The following is an 18,125-nucleotide window of genomic DNA, read 5'->3' as shown; positions in this document are numbered from 1 at the left end:
AAATGGATGCTCAGAATGCCTTCAAAGGATACTAGGATACAAGAGGAGGAGGAAGAAGAGGAAAGAAGAGGTGGCAGCTCTCTTGTACTTATGTCCCTAAAGGCAGTGAGAACGTGGGACTTGCATTCTACATGACTAACGTGGGGCATCAGACAATGTAGCAGATCTATTAATAACAGAAAACCTGGTTTGCTTACTGACGGCAAGTTCATTTTAAATCACTGGAAAAATCCGTCAGTCATGGGGAAAGGATAAGCTGAGAACAATAAGGCAATGGAAGTTAACAAACCGCTGAGATCCCCACCACTCCCCACCTCCCAAGCTGAGCCACGGCTGTCTAGTGCTGAGGACACATAAGGAAGGGTTAAGTCTGAGATGGTGGCCTCTGCCTCACACCGCTGCCCTCTGAAGCTTGTGTCCTTGTCCTCCACATTTCTAAAGTTTCTGAGCAGAGTCCAAACAAAACTAGGGATTTCATGTTCCCAAATTTCACATTAGTAGGAAAAGTAGGTTATAGCCATCTACTCAACATAAAGGAAAAAAATAAATAAATGTATGCATCTGAGAAAGATGAAAAAAATCTAACAAGTCTTTGTGGAGATTAGAAACGACATAATAATGAAGAAACAGCAAGCAGTATCAAGGGCCTACTAAAGTGAAAAAGCAGGAATTTGTTACCAGTTTATAATACCAAGTTTATATTTTCTCCCAAACTGCCTGTGGACAAGGAGACTGAACTCAGTTACAATACCGGTAAGTGCTATCAAGCGTGATCCAATGACCTGTCAGACAAATGCACACTAGTGTCTTCATGAAAGTGAGCTTTAGAGAATAGAAGTTGGCCAGGATTAAAAGAGGGAAGACTCCTGGCATGTGTGAACATCTTCCCCAGGGAAAATGTAATGCTCTGATCTGATTCGGAATCTGAAATGCTACTGGGGAGAAAATACAGACAATAGTCAATTAATGATTCTGGACTCCCCTTTTCGGTGATTAAAATGTCCTAAAATAAATTGGTATGATGGCACGATTTTGTGAACATCAATAACGGTTACTGAGTCATACAATCTATTAGGAGGAGTTGTATAACACGCCACTTACATCTCAACTGAACTGTTTTCATCTTACGCTATGAGTTCTTGTGCCTCTAGGTTGTGCTTGTAATTAGTACTCACTAAAACCGCTTGCAGAAGGAGCTTTCGTTGATCTGTACTTGGATGGATAAGGCGCCAAGCTTCTTTCCAACCGGGTAACATATCAAGTGGGTAAATCACAATTGTAAAGGTTTCGTGCTAACTCTCATCTGGAGTTAAAAGTCTACATGCTCTACAGAATTGATGAGTGGCATTAAGATTCTAAACATGTGCGATGCTCTCCACCGCAACCGCTCGACTTGACACTTTACCGGGCCATAAATAAGCTGGGTGCTTGCCACAGAGTTTAAAACGTCCTCTTGAACTGACTGCGTGAGAGGATGCGGCCACCCAAGATGGAAAAACACCGGCAGGAGGTAGGAGAGATGAATCCGCAGGTGAAGAACGAGAGAAACGGATTCCCTTAAAATGCTACCCGAGGAGAATACAGGATTCAAAACTGGCCCCTGCCTCGGCTGCAATAAAAATGAGCTCCGGCCATAGCAGCTCCTCCGGCGGCCGGGCCGGCAGCCAGAACCCTGCCAGCGCGCCCCGTGCCCAGGACGGAGGCACGCCCCAGGGCTCTGTGGACCTCACCGGGCCACCCTCGGCCCTCTCTCCCGCACGCAGCAACCCTCAGCCCTGTCTACCGCCTACCCGCAGCCAGTTACCTGAAAACACTCCGTGGTGCCGTGTTTACATTCCACGTGCCCTTTGACACCGGAAACGGAAACTATTCTGTCGGGATTCTAATCTGCCTTGCCTGCCTGCGCTTCCCGATTCTTTATTTAAAAAAAAAAGCATGAAATCATCCTGGGACGTTCTAAAGTCCAGCAAAGCGGACAGAAGAAAAGAAGACTTTCTTACCCGCCAGCGCCCTTCTGCAAGACCACTAATCCCAGAAGTCACTGCGGCGCCCTAGGGACTATGGGATTTGTAATAAAGGCACCAGACGAAGCGCCCTCTAACTGCAGCCGGGAATGGAGTCCCGGGCTTGAGGTTGTGCTTTGCAATACACACAGTCCTCGGGTAAATAAATGGCTTACCGCCTAGTCTGACAGGCCTAGCCCTGAAGGTCTGTTAGATGCAGAAGAGGCGGGGAGAAAACTGAGCTGAAATAAGTGCAAAGGGGAGCTGTGCTGGCTTGTTTTTGTCAACTTGACACAAACATATTCTTAGCTATAAAACAGGGAATCTTAACTGAGAAAATGCCTGTAGGGAAATCTATGCGGGCATTGTCTTGATGAATGATTGATGTGGGAGAACCCAACCCATTAGAGGCGGTGCCACACCCTAGGCAGGTGGTCTGGCCCAAAGAGAAGCTAACTGAACAAGCCTTAAAAAGGACCAATTACTGCCCTGCTTGAGTTTCTACCTTGATTTCCTTCTATAAAGTGGAACTAGACGCTGATATAAACCCTTTCCTCCCCGAGTTGACTTTGGTCATGGTGTTTTATCCCAGCAACAGAAACCTTAAGCAAGAGCCGATCAGGGAGGATTGGGCTGAACTGCAAGCTTCCTGTGATCCACCGCAGAGCCTGAAAGTAGCACCTGTCACTTCTTACAAGTAAATTAGCAGGCTGATGTTAACACTGGGACACACTGAGGGAACTGAAAACTCCTTAAATTTATCCACATAGCTGTGCTACACAAAGCCAAGATCGATTTATGGAGACCACGCATGTCTTACTGGCTAGTTATTTGTTGAGGTAAACTGATAAATTATTTCTCCACTGGTAAAATGAGCCAATTCAAGCCAGATTAAAATATATACAATTGCAGGTTTATTAAGAAGCTGCTCTCCGGCAGGTGAGTTCAATGGCCCCAAGGAAGGAGGCCAGAAAAGGGAGAGAAGAGGAAGAGAAAGAGAGCCCTCAGGCTAAGACAAGGGGGCAGGGGAGATGGGGAGGGAGAAAACAAAATGGGTTATATAGCAAAGATCCTCTGGGGGAAGGGAGTCCAGGCCCTGTGCTGAAAATTCAGGATGGGGGGGGGCAGTTATACTAGGGGCCGAGGGATGCTGGGAGAACCTGGAGGCAAGGTCTGCTTTGGTATGTAAAATATACACCTGAGTTGTTTGTTCCTGGGTCTGAAACCAAACAGAAACATGGTAGGATGCTGAGATACCATTAGTAATACTCCCCTCCCCACCTCCCCCCCCCCCCCCCCCCCCCCCCCCCCCCCCCCCCCACCACACACACACACACACACATAACGTCACCAAAAGGACTACTAACTTCTTTCTCTCCAAAATGTCAAATAGTCCCTGAAGGGAAACTCTTACCCAACGCTGACATTAAAATCACTGATGCTGATCCCGAGCGATGGCTTACTGCTCTTGTAGAGGACCTGGGTTCAGGTCCAACACTCAACGTAGAGACTCAAAACATCTGTGACTCCAGTTACAGGAGAACTGCTGCCCTCTTCTGACACCCACAGATACCAAGTGTGAAAGGCCCTTCCATACCCAAAACTCGTACATATTGCCATTTTTCACAAAAGTGAACATTGGTGCTGGCTGTTAAAACGCCACAGTGATAGAGCGGCTACGTGGATTTGAAGTAATGATGGCAAACTCTAATGGTAGTGATGTAGTCCTCTGTCACACCATTACAGTGAAACTCTGGAACACAAGTTTCTCCCGAGGTGAGACCTGGCTATGTCACCTAGCAAGAGTCCCAATTTCCAGACTCACTTTAATAAGCCAAGTATCACTGCTTCATCAAGGGCATTTCTAAACGATGGCATTCATATTTCTATGATACCAAGTGCTTTTACTGCTACGGAAGTGTGATGCCTCTCAAAAGTGAGTGAAGATTCCACGATGAGGGCTGGACAGAGAGTCCAGAAGTTAAGTGCACAGGCTCCTGCTCTTCCAGAGGACCAAAGTTCAGTTCCCAACACCAGCATCTGGCAGCTCACAGCCTCTGTGTAATTACAGCTCTGGGAGTTTCCAGCCCCACGATCTGGCCTCTGCAAGTGCCTGCACATACACATACAGAAGAATAAAATCAATTATTCTCTCTCTCTCTCTCTCTCTCTCTCTCTCTCTCTCTCTCTCTCTCTCTCTGTGTGTGTGTGTGTGTGAGTACACTGTAGCTGTCTTCAGACACACCAGAAAAGAGCATCGGATCCCTTTACAAATGGCTGTATGCTACCAAGTGGTTGCTGGGAATTGAACTCAGGACCTCTGGAAGAACAGTCAGTGCCATCTCTCCAGACCCAATAAACCCAGGTCTTTAAGGCTATTATAAAGTTCCACTGTCCTGTGGAACACAACTGTTTTTTTTTTTTTTTTTTGAACCACTGTCAAACTGATTATATTCATATTTAGGTCTTTGACCGTTTCTTGAAATGAACAAAGCAAGGGGCTTGTGAAATGGCTCAGCAAATAAGGATGCTTGCTGCTCAGCCTTGTGACATGAGTTATGTCTCCAGAACTTACTCGTTGGAAAGACAGTTGTCATCTGGGCTCCATACATGTGCTATGACATGCAAACACACACACACACAAATTTTCTCACTTAAAGAAAAAGTTGACAATGTCTGTTCCAATGACAAAATTGTACTCCTTATATAATAATCTTGACAGCTTCCCAGTGTGTCTAGACTTTGAGATCAATGGTGACTTCAGATACAACTTTTATTTATAATTTGATTATATTCATTAATGTTAATAAGTTGTCAAGTAAGTTGGTATATTCACTATAACCAATGTATTACTGTGGTAGTCAGCCTATAAATGAACTTCAGTGTTTCCTGCTCTTGGTGCTCACACTTCTGTGAAGGTCTTTCCATGTCAGAGTTGGTCTGTGGCACCTCAGGCTCATATTAATCATAACAGACACTCTGGTGGATGCGCTGTTCCTCAATCTGGATGGAGGTTCGTGTGGTCACATTCACAACAACTCAGTCCATTCTTACATGTTTGTACTTTAGTGTCTATATGTATCTCCATCCATCCCTAATAAGATGATTGAAGCAGGACCTGTATCTTGCTGTCCTGGTGACATCTGTCATGAATGGTTCACAGTGGCCATATGGATGAATACACAGTGCTTGAGGCTCTGTTCCTCTTCCCAGTCTCTCAGGGTAGCTTAACCATGATGCCCTCAACTCTGGCAAAGACTTGGCCATGTCTTCCAAGTCAGTGAACAGCCTCTAAATATTTAGCACTATTGATTGGCATTTACAACAACCTGAAGCTTACTCATTCAGAACAGGACAGTGTAATGGATGCAAGTTTTCACATTCCAGTTTCTTGTGTAAACTTGTAATGAAGATCTAGAAAAATTAGCTCTCCAAAAGAACTTCTCATGCTGTTCATAACATCTCTAATGAAGTTTTTCTGATTATTTAGAAAGCTAGCAATCCTGCAAAAGCCTCAAGAACACTGAGTTTCTAGATTGAATAGTAACTGAATTCTAGCAAGGATGGAATTCAAGGCCTCTGTTTGTGATTGGTCTGTGACAGCTGCTTCAGCACTTACTGTCTGCATCTTAATTTCAGTACCTGAACGAGCCCAGATACTCAGCGATGAACAAGTGCACCCCACCCCAAACCTTGATGAAATAAGAAAGACTGTGTAACAGGTGAAAAACGAACTTTTTTCTTTATTATGCCATGTTTCTAAATCAGGTTACTCTGGGCAAACATACATAAGCCACAGTGGTTGACTCCTCCCGACAACGGCTTACAGTCAGGCTGTGTGTGGCATTTCACTCATCATGTCAGAGCCCACAATGAACAGGCGGACGGGAGGAGTTAAGAAGAAGAATTTATGGGTTTCTTTCCCAAGATGCCCCTTGGGATACATATCTTTATACACCCAGCCGCATGAGTTTATTTGTGAATGGTATCAAAGATCCAAAGGATGGGGCAAGGTAGGGAGAGAATCCATATAAAATTATCTAAAATTCCCAAACACTACAAAAGCTCTTAAGAAAAAAATAGAATCAAAGTAAAAGCAATGGTGTTTTATTTCAGTGAAATTATTTTAAATTAGATATATTAAGCTCTTGCGTCTCCCGACTTGGTAGAAAAGTTCCTTTCATGAGAAATCAAACTTTAATGGCAAAATTTTTACATATCAGCAAAATCTGTTATATTTAAAACTATGTATACAGTACTTTTCTGTCAAAAACATCACACAGCTTTCAGTTGTCAAGACGAAGTAAAAATATGGTTGCATAAAATCACAAAAAAATATAAATTGCTGAAAAGATAATAAAAAAAGATTACAAATCATTTGCATTAACTCTCTTTACATTTCAGTGTGAGGATCTGCAAACTACAACACATTTGTGAGCAGTCTGTCCTGGGCGTGACATACCGAACTGAAAGCTGTCATTTCAGATATCCTAGCTTTAAAAAAAATTGACTGCAATAGTCTGCATTTATCATACTATTTATACAAGTGCAATATTTAAATGTCTTCAAAATAAAACTCGGTAACTAAAAGGAATCACAGAATAACTTATAAAAGAAGCAAAGATTACAAAATTAACAAATTTTAGAAGGTCCTATTTAGTTGGCTCCTCTTTTTGTGCCCCGTCCCCCCAACAGTTTATAGAGATATTCCTCAGTTCTATTTACAAATCTATAACTTTACAAATGCAGCCTTCTGTTCTACACAGTGGGAATACAGCGCTGCATTCAGACAGCATAAGTGACATCAGGGAGCCCCACACAGAGGGCACAAACACACAGGTATAAATACAGTCGGGAACTCAGGGAAATGGAGTCTCCATTCCTGTATACAGCATTCAATTCAGAGTTGAATAAAACAAGCCCCGAACAAAAAGAAGCGTCATTTTTGTCCGGAAATCAGTGCATAAACTATAGCGTCATCTTTTATGCAAGCTATCATGTCCTCCAAATGCATTCTTACATAAGTGCTGGACAGGTTTGGGGATGGGGCAAATATTTTTAAATGAGTGCAGTGGGGGGAAAAGTCTCTTACAAAGGGGGATGGGAACGGTTAATGTTTAAAGAAAATGCATTTTCTTTCACATCACTGGAGATGACTCAGCCTCACCACTGAGCTAGAGCCTCTGACCAATTTCCTAAACTTAAAGGGAACCAAACATGGCCAATATGAAATTAATTATTAGCTCACACAATACCGGCTTTGTCTAGCATGACTTTAAATCTTCACTTACACCTATTATGCTATGCTACCACTAAAAGGAGAGAGGCAGATAAATCAGACATTGAAGAAAAATCACACTTCTTTAGCCACTCATTATTTTGAATTAAAACCTGAAATAAACTTGGCCAGTTTGAAGAAAGGATTTCTTCTATATCTTTTCAAAATAGTGTTATTAACCTGATTAAAGAACTACAAGTAAAATCAGGCTGTAACTTAAATGGAATTCTGGGCAGTTACAGCTAATCTGGAAAACCAGGCACTATCTGGAAATTATTGATTTTATAATGGTTTCAGAAGGTTTTTAAAGGACATTATTATTATTTTTAGGAAGTGCTGAAGTATTCAGGGCTGGTATATATACCTTAACATCTCAGTGGTTCAGAATAAAAGCAAACATATACTCGAATATATGTGCATATCTGTATATTATACATGTGTGGATCTAGAGAGCAAATATGGCCAAACAGTAGTTGTAGGAGCTAAGTAGTAGATACACATGCAGTCACTATATTCTTGCAACTTTTCTTTCTTTAAAAATTTTCCAGAATAAAATCAGGGGTTAAAACCCCAATCCTAGCATTCAGAGCATATAAACACTGTCCTTTCTATGCACTGGATTGGCTTAGAAAATACCAATCAAAGAAATTCAACACTGGCTGACATGATAGCGTCTCTGTGCACTGACAGAAGCAACACGATTCACTACAGTGTGAGCAACTCGGCTCTTGGATCAAAAGCAGCACTTCATATACAAAACATAAGGGCAAACCTGAAAAAGTAAATTCAGGGCTCGGAAGGTCTGAACATATAAATTCTGGGGGCTTGGGGGCTCACAAGCCAAAGAAAAATGTTAAATCCAGACTGCTCTCTGAAATGTATTTTACTACACAAAAATAGCATTTTAAGAGGAATATGGAAATAGTTCACAATGTAACCAAAAATGGGAACTAGTAGCTATTTTGGAAGTTAAGGAGCCCAGAAAACAGCATTATCTAATAAGGTCTGTGAGGATTCTAGGCAAACTCAATAAATTCATGAAGCTAATATAAAATACATCAACATGTACTAATATGTGAAGGCTTTATGGTAAATTAATGGTTGACAGAGACCTGTTACAGCAAATTCAAATGGCCAAAAGTCAAGTAAGCCTGAGACCTACAGTCCATTGTGTGTATGTTATGCTGTGTGTACCTACTGAATACGGGATAACAGAGTGATCCTGATTCAATTCTGCACATTAGGCTTTTAACATCAATCATTTTCCAGTCCCTGTGCAAACTGCATTCCAAAAGGCCAATCCTCGGTTATATATACACACATATATATAACTTGGTAAGTGGAAGTATTTGGCTATTATTTATTATGCATGCTTATTGCATCAAAGAAATAAGCAAAATTTTAGGTTTACTGTGCAAGAATTTTAATTAGATTTGCACACATTTCAAAAAATTCTATTGTATGACTTCCTGGTCTTGGAGCTACGTCGACGGGGGAGGAGTCGAGGGAGGTCACAGATGAGGTAAGGGAGACGTCTGAGGGCTTTCCTTGAGCTTCGGCATCAGAGTCACTCCTTTGGCAAGATCGATAGTTGCTGATGGATCCCGATCTCTGTGGAGTAGCAGTCCCTGATTTGGCTTCTGTAATCTCATCTGGGTGAAAAGAATTTCAATGTTTTATTATCTATTTCTCCCTCAAGTGTTTAAGCAGCACCTAAGTGAGACTACTAACCAGTTCCCCAAAGCACATTGGTTTTACATACATCTCCAATAGAGCAAGCGTGCCTTTGTTAAGCACCTTACCACTTCTACACACAGCACAGAAAATACATACAATGGCCAGTCAGCATGGGGTATGTAGTATAGCACTCTTGACTTCCACACCAACTATGAAACAGTAAACTAATAACCTGTAAATTAATATCACTGCTAGGAGATATTTATTAAAACCACAGACTCACTGGGTAGTGGCAAGCACACCTTTAGTCCCATCAATTAGGAGGCAAAGGCAACTCTGGGAGTTCGAGGCCAGCCTGGTCTACACAGTGAGTTCCAGGACAGCCAGGGCTGCACAGAGAAACCCTGTCTCAAAAACAAAACAAAAAATACAGAATCGATCACTTGCAATATGAAAGGTATCTTGGAACTTGTCTCACCTAGGAATCATTTTACAGGTATAAAAAAGCCAGAGAAGTCGAGGGACTTGTCCAAGGAACCAAATGGACAGTAAGTTCCCACCACTCAAGAGCTCTACCCTCCCCACCTCAGATCAGTGCTCTTACCCTGCAGCTTCTCAAATATCACTTAGAGCATAAGCAAAACAAACAAACAAACAAAAACAAAAAAAAAACTGTATATTTTTAAAGATTTTACAGAACAATAGTCAGGTGATGGTGATTGAAGCCAGTGAAGCAAGAACTTCAATACTGAACTAAATCCCTAGCCCCAATAATCTATAAATCAATATGCTACATGGAGCAACAGGTTTCACAAACATCAGTCTTGCAGAACATAGGAAGTCATGTTTCCTACTGATTTAGCAGGAAAAGGCCAGGAAGCTTCCTAAGACATAGCTGAGGTAGAGGGCAGTGAGGAAGATGACAAGGACGTAGGACATTTATGACAGCGTGCACTGGGGGGCTGGGGAGAAGGCTCAGTAGATAAGGAGACCCTGCCGCTGACCCCCAGACCCATGTCAAAGCCAGGCCAGCAAGGGCACGCCCATTACGCCAAAGCTGGAAGTCAGAAATGAAATGATCCTTGGAGCTTGCTGGCCCGTGAGTGTACCCTGAAGGGCACCCACCCGTGTGCCAAGAGACCTTGTCTCCAAAGCAAGATGGAAGGCGAAGGGGGAAGGTACCGGACATTGGCTTCTGCAGCCCGTCTCATGTGTTCTGAGACAGATGCAGAGGGAGGGAGCGAGGGAGGGAGGGAGGGAAGAGATAGAAAAGCTAGAGAGAGAGAAGGGAGGAAGGTGCCATACTGAAGCTTACTACTTTGCCTGCTTAGTTTTTATTCAAAAAAAAAAAAAAGAAAACAAAGACTATAAAGCAAATTAGGTAACCAGGCCCACTATACCACCTGCAGGGCTCTGTGTGTACATACCATCAATACTGCGGAAATCCAACAAGTAAGTCCTGCTATCCACTTGGTATAGCTGTAGACTCATTTTGGAAAATGTGCTTGTCACAGGATTCTTCCTTCGTACACGCAAATAATAGGGGTTTACAACCTAGCATTGGATATGGACAAAAACAAAGGCACATCACATCAGTTCTCCTACAAAGGCCTTTTGGCTCCAGGCTCACCAAACAAATGAGAGCGCTTGCCTTCTTACCTTCCATTCATAATCCAACTGCTTGATTGCTCTACATACTTCTGCCATGATATCATTGGGTCGGCTCTGACTTCGAATTCCCAGATGCCATTTTGCCTTCCGTACACCTTGGTGTTTGGATTTCTGTGGGTTTAATTCATCCAGGGTGTGCCGGGCCCGTGGTGTCTCGGCAACCAAGAACGGTACTCTTTCAGGGTGAGGCCGAGTTAAATGGTGGTCATCCAGGAAAGAGTCAGGTGGGCTGCTCGCCAGGTAGAAATCTTTGGCTTCATTCATTATTCTCCTGTTGTCTATTATGAGGTGGTAGGCGACGGCTAGCGGGTCCTGGTGGTTTCTGTTGTACAGGCAGCTGAGGACCTCCTCCTCTGAGCACTCAAACTTCTCACACACTTCTTTCAAGGCTTCGTCATCAATCATGGTGGAACTATAAGATGGGTCCTCAGGAAAGAGATACTTCGGAAGGTCCTGTTTAAACCACTCGTGTTCCCTAAGAGAGACAGCAATGGTGGAAGAAGGGTTTTCAGTTAAACCAAGAATAAAAGTAATAATTTCCAGAGTTTAGGATATGAATGAGTTCATATTCATGCTACATTATTACAGTTGTTCTCTTTAAACTGGTTTCCTTCTTCTAGCTCATACTTCATTGAATATGCTGAGAAAAACATTATACTCTGCCACCTATTTTTTATTTATATACTTTTATGTGTATGGGTGTTCTGTCTGTATGTACAATTTGCACACCAGAAGAAGGCATTGGAACCTACCACAGATGGGTGTGAGCCACCATGTGGTTGCTGGGAATTGAACTCAGGACCTCTGGAAGAGCAGCAGGTGCTCTTAACAGCTGAGCCATCTCTCTAGTCCCCTGCCACTAATTTTTGAAGATCAAGGCAGCCAAATTTGGTATGTCTACCCAAAGGACAATGACTGGGTACAGTCTTTTTCCAGCCCAGAAAGAAACTGTGTTGTGTGGCTTCACTGTTTACACTATTTCATGTTATAGGAAAAGAGCTTACTAACAAAAACAGTGTGCAATATCATCCTATGCATTCTTACTGCATGCTGAGTTTCACAATAAACAATTCATTTAAAATCTACCCTTGTCCTTACAACCCAGTTCTATGATTCAAAAGACCATCCTCTGAACTATTTCATATTGTATTCATTAATTCTATATATAAAAGGACATGGAACCATAACAAGAACTATACTAAAACTTAAAAACAAACAAACAAACAAAGCAAACACTGAAAAGAATAATGGTTTTTAAGGGCATCTGTTTGTTTTCACTTGGTGACTGGTTTTGAGGTGGAATCTTCACTCTGTAGCCCAGGCTGGACCCCACTCACTGTCATACTCTTTCAGCTTCTCACGTCCTGGGATCATGGGTGTGCGCCACCAGATCCAGCATTTGCTATCACATTTCAATTATGAAAAACATCTAAAACATGTGCGAATATAGGCCCCACTTACATATTTTATAATATCCATTTAATTAACTGAGTTTGCCTCCCCATCTGCCATGCCCAGCTACATGGAGTCTTCTTTTCAGCAGGTCTTTTTGTTTGTTATTGTTTCTGAATCAGGGTCTCTCTACAGAGCTGACTGTCCTGAAAGCACTCTGTAGACCAGGTTGGCTTTGAACTAACAGGTTCTCCCTGGCTCCACTTTCCAAGTGCTGGGATTAAAGGCGTGGACCACCACACCCAGCTTCAACAGGACTTCTAGCATAAGGAGTCAGCGGCAAGGAATCCAGCTCAAAGTCCCATGTGCCCTAATGTTTTCTACTTATTATTCATCTTTAGTTCCTTCTACTTCCAGTATCAGAAAAATGTGTAGTCTAGCCATCAGAAGATCAAAGAACTAAGGAAAACAAAAATAAAGAAACACTGATGACAGACTACGTGGCCAGGGAGTACTGAGTGTTCATGAGACATGACTTACCTCAACCCGGGAAGCACAGCTGCCACTATCAGTCATGCCTCATTTAAACTATCAGGTTAAACCATGATACACAATGCAGCAATTTCTCAATACTCAATTGAGCACAATAATCAATTCCCTATGACTCAAAGTATATTGCTACAAGAAAAGTGTGTCATTAATAAAATGAAATTTCTCTGGTATCTTGAGACTCGAAAAGGTAGAAAAATACATTGGTTTAAAATGACCTAATATTGCTGTGCAATGGTAATACCACATGCCTTTAATCCCAGCACTCAGGTGGCAGAGGCAGGCAGGGCCAGCCTTGTCTTTAGAGTGAGTTCCAGACAGCCAAGACTACACAGTCCAGACAGGCAGGCAGACAGACAGACAGATGGTTTGCTGGCTGGTTGGTCAAGCAGGCAGATAAAGTGAGTTACCTGATATCTTTGATTGTGGCCCTCTTCATGGGATCCACCTGCAGCATATGTTTCAAGAGGCTGATTACTGAAGGGTTTAAATACTGAGGGGTGTAGAAGATGCCATCACATATCTTCTTAAAAAGGGTTGGCACATGGTCATCATCAAAAGGGAGGGTCCCACACAGCAGCGCATAGAGAATGACCCCGCTGCTCCAGATGTCCACCTCGGGGCCTGCGTACAGTCTGCACAGAGAATGCTAACTGTATTAATCACAATCTCACAAAGCACCAGTCAACATTCTTCAAATACAAATACTTTAGGAAGAATATACGAAAATAATTTTTAAAGAAATCAGTGGTCAGAATATGGTATCTATAGCGGTTGTTGCACATCACACATACAGATACTAGTCTTATCAGTATTACCTTTTTAAAAATAAGCTATTTTGGGCTGGAGAGATGGCTCAGCAGTTAAGAGCACTGACTGCTCTTCCAGAGGTTCTGAGTTCAATTCCCAGCAACCACTTGGTGGCTCACAACCATCTGTAATGAGATCTGATGCCCTCTGCTGGTGTGTCTGAAGATAGCTGCAGCATATTCATATACATAAATAAATAAATCTTAAAAAAAAAAAAAAGCTATTTTGTAACTTGTGATCCATGGGTCAAATTGTACTACCTCACTATGACCCTCAGACTTCCTACCAATAAGGTCAACCCTTGAGCCATCATGATCAATGTTGATTTGAGCTACCAAGATAGTTTTTTTAAGTACCTTTTTTGTTCCCCCACCCTCACCTTTAAGTAACTTTTATTGTGTGTGTGTGTGTGTATGAGTGTGTGTGCATGGGTGGTGTGTGTGTGTGTGTGTGCAAATGCATGTGTGTGTGCATGGTGTGCATATGCCACAGTGGGTGTGGAGCTGAGATGACAGCTTTGTGGAGTCAGTTCTCTCCTACCTTTACCCAGGATTCAAGGCTCAGACTCTAGTCACTTGGCAGCAAATATTTTACCAGCTGAGCCAACTCAACTGGGCCCAAGATTCAAGTCTGTAGTGACAGACTCGGAACCCATTTCTCCTAAAACCCTCACATCAAAGTTCAGGAAGCTTGAGCTGCAGAAGCAAGCCAAGGGCAGTGGAGCTCACAGCACACTCTCCCTCTTCGTGCGTGAGTGCTTCCACGTGAAGCACTGGAGACACGGATTCTAATGAGCGGCAAGCCAGCTGAATCATCCGAGTCTGCCTTCAGGGGGAAAACGAACCCTCAGAGTGACGAAAGTGCTTCCTATAGACAGCAGGAAACACTGTTCTCAAAATGAGTGCTCCTATTCACACAGACCTCAAGGAAAGACATCCAAACTGAACGAATTACATTTCCCCAAGAGCCCATTTTATGCATGCTTGAACATGATGAATGCCTTTTTTCTTTAGTTATATTCCCTATAACATCTAGATTTTGAATTTTTCTCAAATCAAAGGAATTAAGATAGAAAACACAAATGAATCTTCTTAATTCACCTCATTACCTTTTCTTTGAGCAGTCAAAAAAAATAAGCACATGAACATAGAAAGCACAGGGATTTTTTTTTTATTAGTTCCATCACCATTTGAAACATTTAAACAAGGAAATGGTTGGGGTGGACAGGATTGTGGACACTGGCGAGCAACAGGCTTCCCCTACCTCGTTAGTGTTTCAGCAGCAGTGAGAAAGCTATGTCTTTTGTTTGCTTTGATTTTTGCTTGTTTTTTCTTTCTTTCTTTCTTTGCTTGCTTGTTTTTGCAACAGCATTTTATTTATTCCCAAACTGGCCCTGTCTCACTAAGGAGCCTGAGCTGGAGACAAACTGCTGTCTAACCTCCTGGGTAAGGTGCACCACCAAGCCTACCCAAAGCGTTGATGTTAAAATAAATTCTCTACACCAGCAAGATTTTGCTGAAAGGGCCCTGATATAGCTGTCTCTTATGAGACTAGGCCGGTGCCTGGCAAACACAGAAGTGGATCCTCATAGTCAGCTATGGGATGGATCACAGGGCCACCAATGGAGGAGCCAGTGAAAGTACCCAAGGAGCCGAAGGGGTCTGCAACCCTATAGGTGGAACAACAATATGAACTAACCAGTACCCCCTGGAGCTCGTGTCTCTAGCTGCATATGTAGCAGAAGATGGCGTAGTCGGCCATCATTGGGAAGAGAGGCCCCTTGGTCTTGCAAACTTTATATGCCTAAGTACAGGGGTACGCCAGGGCCAAGAAGTGGAAGTGAGTAAGTAGGGGAGCAGGTTGGGGGAGGGTATAGGGGACTTTCAGGATAGCATTTGAAATGTAAATGAAGTAAATACCTAATAAAAAAATTGGAAAAAAAAATAAATTCTCTGGGCTGGAGGGATGTCTCAGCCATTGAGAGCCTGCTACGTGTTTACCGAGGCCCCTGGTCTAGTTCTCACCCCCCACACAGGGCAGCTTACAACTGCCGGTAGCAATAGCTGAAGGGTGGGGGTGGGGGCTCTGACCTCTGTCAGCACCTACACTAATGTACACATACCCTCACACAAACACACATACATATATGGTTTAAAATAAAGTCTGTCTTTTAAATTAAATTTTACAACTTCTGAGCAAATATCTTTTCCCAGACCACTACCCCACTTCCAAATTTAGGCGTGCCTTCTCTTTGTGTCTCTATCGAGGAGGAGGAGGAGGAGCAGAAGGAAGAGGAAGAAGAAGATGAGGAGGAGGAGGAGGAGGAAGAGGGGGAGGATGAGGAGGAAGAGGAGGAGGAGGAGGAAGAGGAGGAGGAGGAAGAGGAGGAAGAGGAGGAGGAAGAAGAGGAAGAAGAAGAGGAGGGGGAAGAGGAGGAGGAAGAAGAAGAAGAGGAGGAGGAAGAGGAACTTGAACCTTGAACAAAACAAGAAAATAAAACACAAATTAAATTTTGTTTTCACACTATTTAAAAAGTACCTAATGAAAATATACCCGTATTTTAGTGCTAGCTAGCAGTTCCGAGGTCAGCAGTCTTACACTGCAGTCTCCAGCAGATCCAGATCAAGACTGAACATAAGTGAGTCTCTCTCCTTCCTCCTCCCTTTTTATAACCCTCTTGCCCCTCCCCCTCACCTCGCTTTTCCTTGATACCAGGCCTATATAGCCCTGTCTTGGCATCCATGTGCAACACTCAGGCTATAGATGCAATACATTCAGCTTGTCTATTTTTTTAAAGGACCACTTCTTTAGTTTCCTTCCTCATAAAACATGAAGCTACTACATGAATGCCATCTATTTGAATACTTATAAAACTACATGTGACGTTACACTTGTGACTCTGTTCTGCTCTCTGTGCGGTCTAGTTTGGTTTGGTTTTCTTGAGATGGTGTCGTGAGATAGCAAAGAGTGACCTCAACCTCTCAAGGTGTAGAATTACCAGCAATCCCGATGGCCTATCATGTTACATCTTTAAATGTTTGCCTAAGTAAAGCATTCCTCGGGAGTGAGTACTTCAGTAGGCAGGCTCTCAGTGACTCATCCACCTTTACAACTGATTGCTTTCGATTCGCCCACCAGAGACAAAATTAAAGCACCTCATTCTAACTGCTTTACTGTGACTTGCAAACCAACACTCTCCTCCAAACATGGACTTGTTTTTCCACTTGTTTATATATTACTATTATTATTATTATTATTATTATTATTATTATTATTATTATTATTATTATTAGTGTGTGTGTGTGTGTATGTGTTGAGGTGCATCCATGTATGTAACTGCTTGCAAAAACCAAGAGTGTGTTGGGTCTCCTGGAGACAAAGTTATAGACAACTGTGAGCCACCCAGATTGCGGTTGCCGGGTCCCAAATTCCAGTCCTCTAGAAGAGCAGCAAGTCCTCTTAACCAATAAGCCATCTCTCCAGCTCCTTGTGTATTATTCATAAAATAGAAAATCTGCAAGTGCAGAAATATATTCCCTTCTTTCTGTTGCAGGATATCTTATCATATCGTAAAACCTCAAGATTGTGTTATACTAAAAAAGCTGCTTCTAGTTGTGATGTGCCTCGGCCTCAGCCCACACCTTTAATCCCTGTGGCAAAGTTAGTTCATAGAAGAAAGCACCCATGTTTGAAAGTAACTTCTAATTGAGTGGCAGAGAAAGACCTGACAGAATAGGATATGCCCAGCCTCTCCCAGGAAGAGAGAGGGAGTACTTAAGGGTCAGTGCAGGGAGAGGAGGTCATCTTACCAGGACAGATGGACAGAGACAGGTTGCAGAGGAAGGACAAGCCAGACACAGGTGAAGACAGAACAAGCCAGAGACTGAGAAGGAGCCAGATTAGAACGGATGACAGAGATCGTTGGAGGTCAAGCAGAGCAAATTCAGGAGAAGCCCAGAGAAGCCAGATTGAATCAGTTATCATGAGAGGAGTTTGAGAGCCAAAACATATGAGTTGAATCAGCCATAGATCAGAAAGAACAAGGAAGGGGCGAGTTTACCCAGCAGCAAGTCTCAGAAGCTGAAGTCTTTCTAGGCCTAGATTAGATTGTACACAAGCTAGAAGCTTCCAGGACTAGACCTACGCTAGCAGACTGAGGCAGCGAGCCTCAGAGATGACAGTTACCGCAGGCAGATGTGTTACTTCTACGTCCTCGTTAGTGACATCACATCCTCAAAGCGACAGTACAGACTAGCAAACTTAAGAGAAATAAGCAACTACAGACATAGCAAAAGTAGCCTAATGGCAGCAATACCTTCCTGAAATGACTTCTGGTGCGGCATAATTGGGTGAGCCACAGCTTGTTCTTAAAAATTCACCATCTGACATCATGTTTGAAAGACCTGAAACGACAAAAAGTGGCCACTCAAGAGTTCCCAAGGACAAAAAGCAAGTAAAACAGAAAAAACAAACAAACAAACTTTTAACTTGATTATAGTCTTTATTTCCTAAATATTCTGACCTTAGACAAAAAATGTACAATGGATTTCAATATCTAGAGTTTAATGTGTACATACTAAACTAGTGGTGGTTTTGAATACTAGAATATCCTTGAAATGTTTACCTTTTAATATGGATATTGCTAGGTGAAATAGACTCAGCTGAACAGAAAGATTTCTGCCAGCCTCCATCTCTGGAATTCTTAGATTGAAGGCACGTACCACTACATCTGAAAACCAACTTTA

At 42.6% G+C, this 18,125-nt stretch overlaps 2 protein-coding genes across 6 annotated transcripts in view; both read right to left on the bottom strand.

Moving 5' to 3' along the window:
• Ttc33 (tetratricopeptide repeat domain 33) overlaps positions 1–2,083 on the bottom strand; it is a 34,223-nt gene extending 32,140 nt beyond the window's left edge. Inside the window, exon 1 of one of the 4 annotated variants that reach the window (XM_021183158.2) lies at positions 2,001–2,083. The gene's annotated coding sequence lies outside the window, so the exon portion shown is untranslated. The other 3 variants (XM_021183157.2, XM_021183159.2, XM_021183160.2) reach the window with 3 other exon arrangements.
• Positions 2,084–5,726: 3,643 nt separating this feature from the next.
• The window catches only part of Prkaa1 (protein kinase AMP-activated catalytic subunit alpha 1), a 37,451-nt gene continuing 25,052 nt past the window's right edge, over positions 5,727–18,125 (bottom strand). For both annotated transcript variants that reach the window (XM_029469655.1, XM_021183155.1), the window contains 5 exons: positions 17,696–17,783; positions 12,981–13,205; positions 10,618–11,104; positions 10,386–10,512; positions 5,727–8,933 (listed from right to left, as the gene is read on the bottom strand). In XM_029469655.1, the coding sequence (XP_029325515.1) occupies positions 8,689–8,933; positions 10,386–10,512; positions 10,618–11,104; positions 12,981–13,205; positions 17,696–17,783 (1,172 nt within the window). In that variant the 3' untranslated portion in view covers positions 5,727–8,688. The remainder of the gene's footprint in view (positions 8,934–10,385; positions 10,513–10,617; positions 11,105–12,980; positions 13,206–17,695; positions 17,784–18,125) is intronic.

The sequence above is a fragment of the Mus caroli genome, chromosome 15 (assembly GCF_900094665.2).
Source record: "Mus caroli chromosome 15, CAROLI_EIJ_v1.1, whole genome shotgun sequence".
Taxonomy (NCBI): Eukaryota; Metazoa; Chordata; class Mammalia; order Rodentia; family Muridae; genus Mus; species Mus caroli.
Note: the sequence above shows the minus strand (reverse complement) of the source record. Positions and strands in the feature narration are given on the sequence as shown.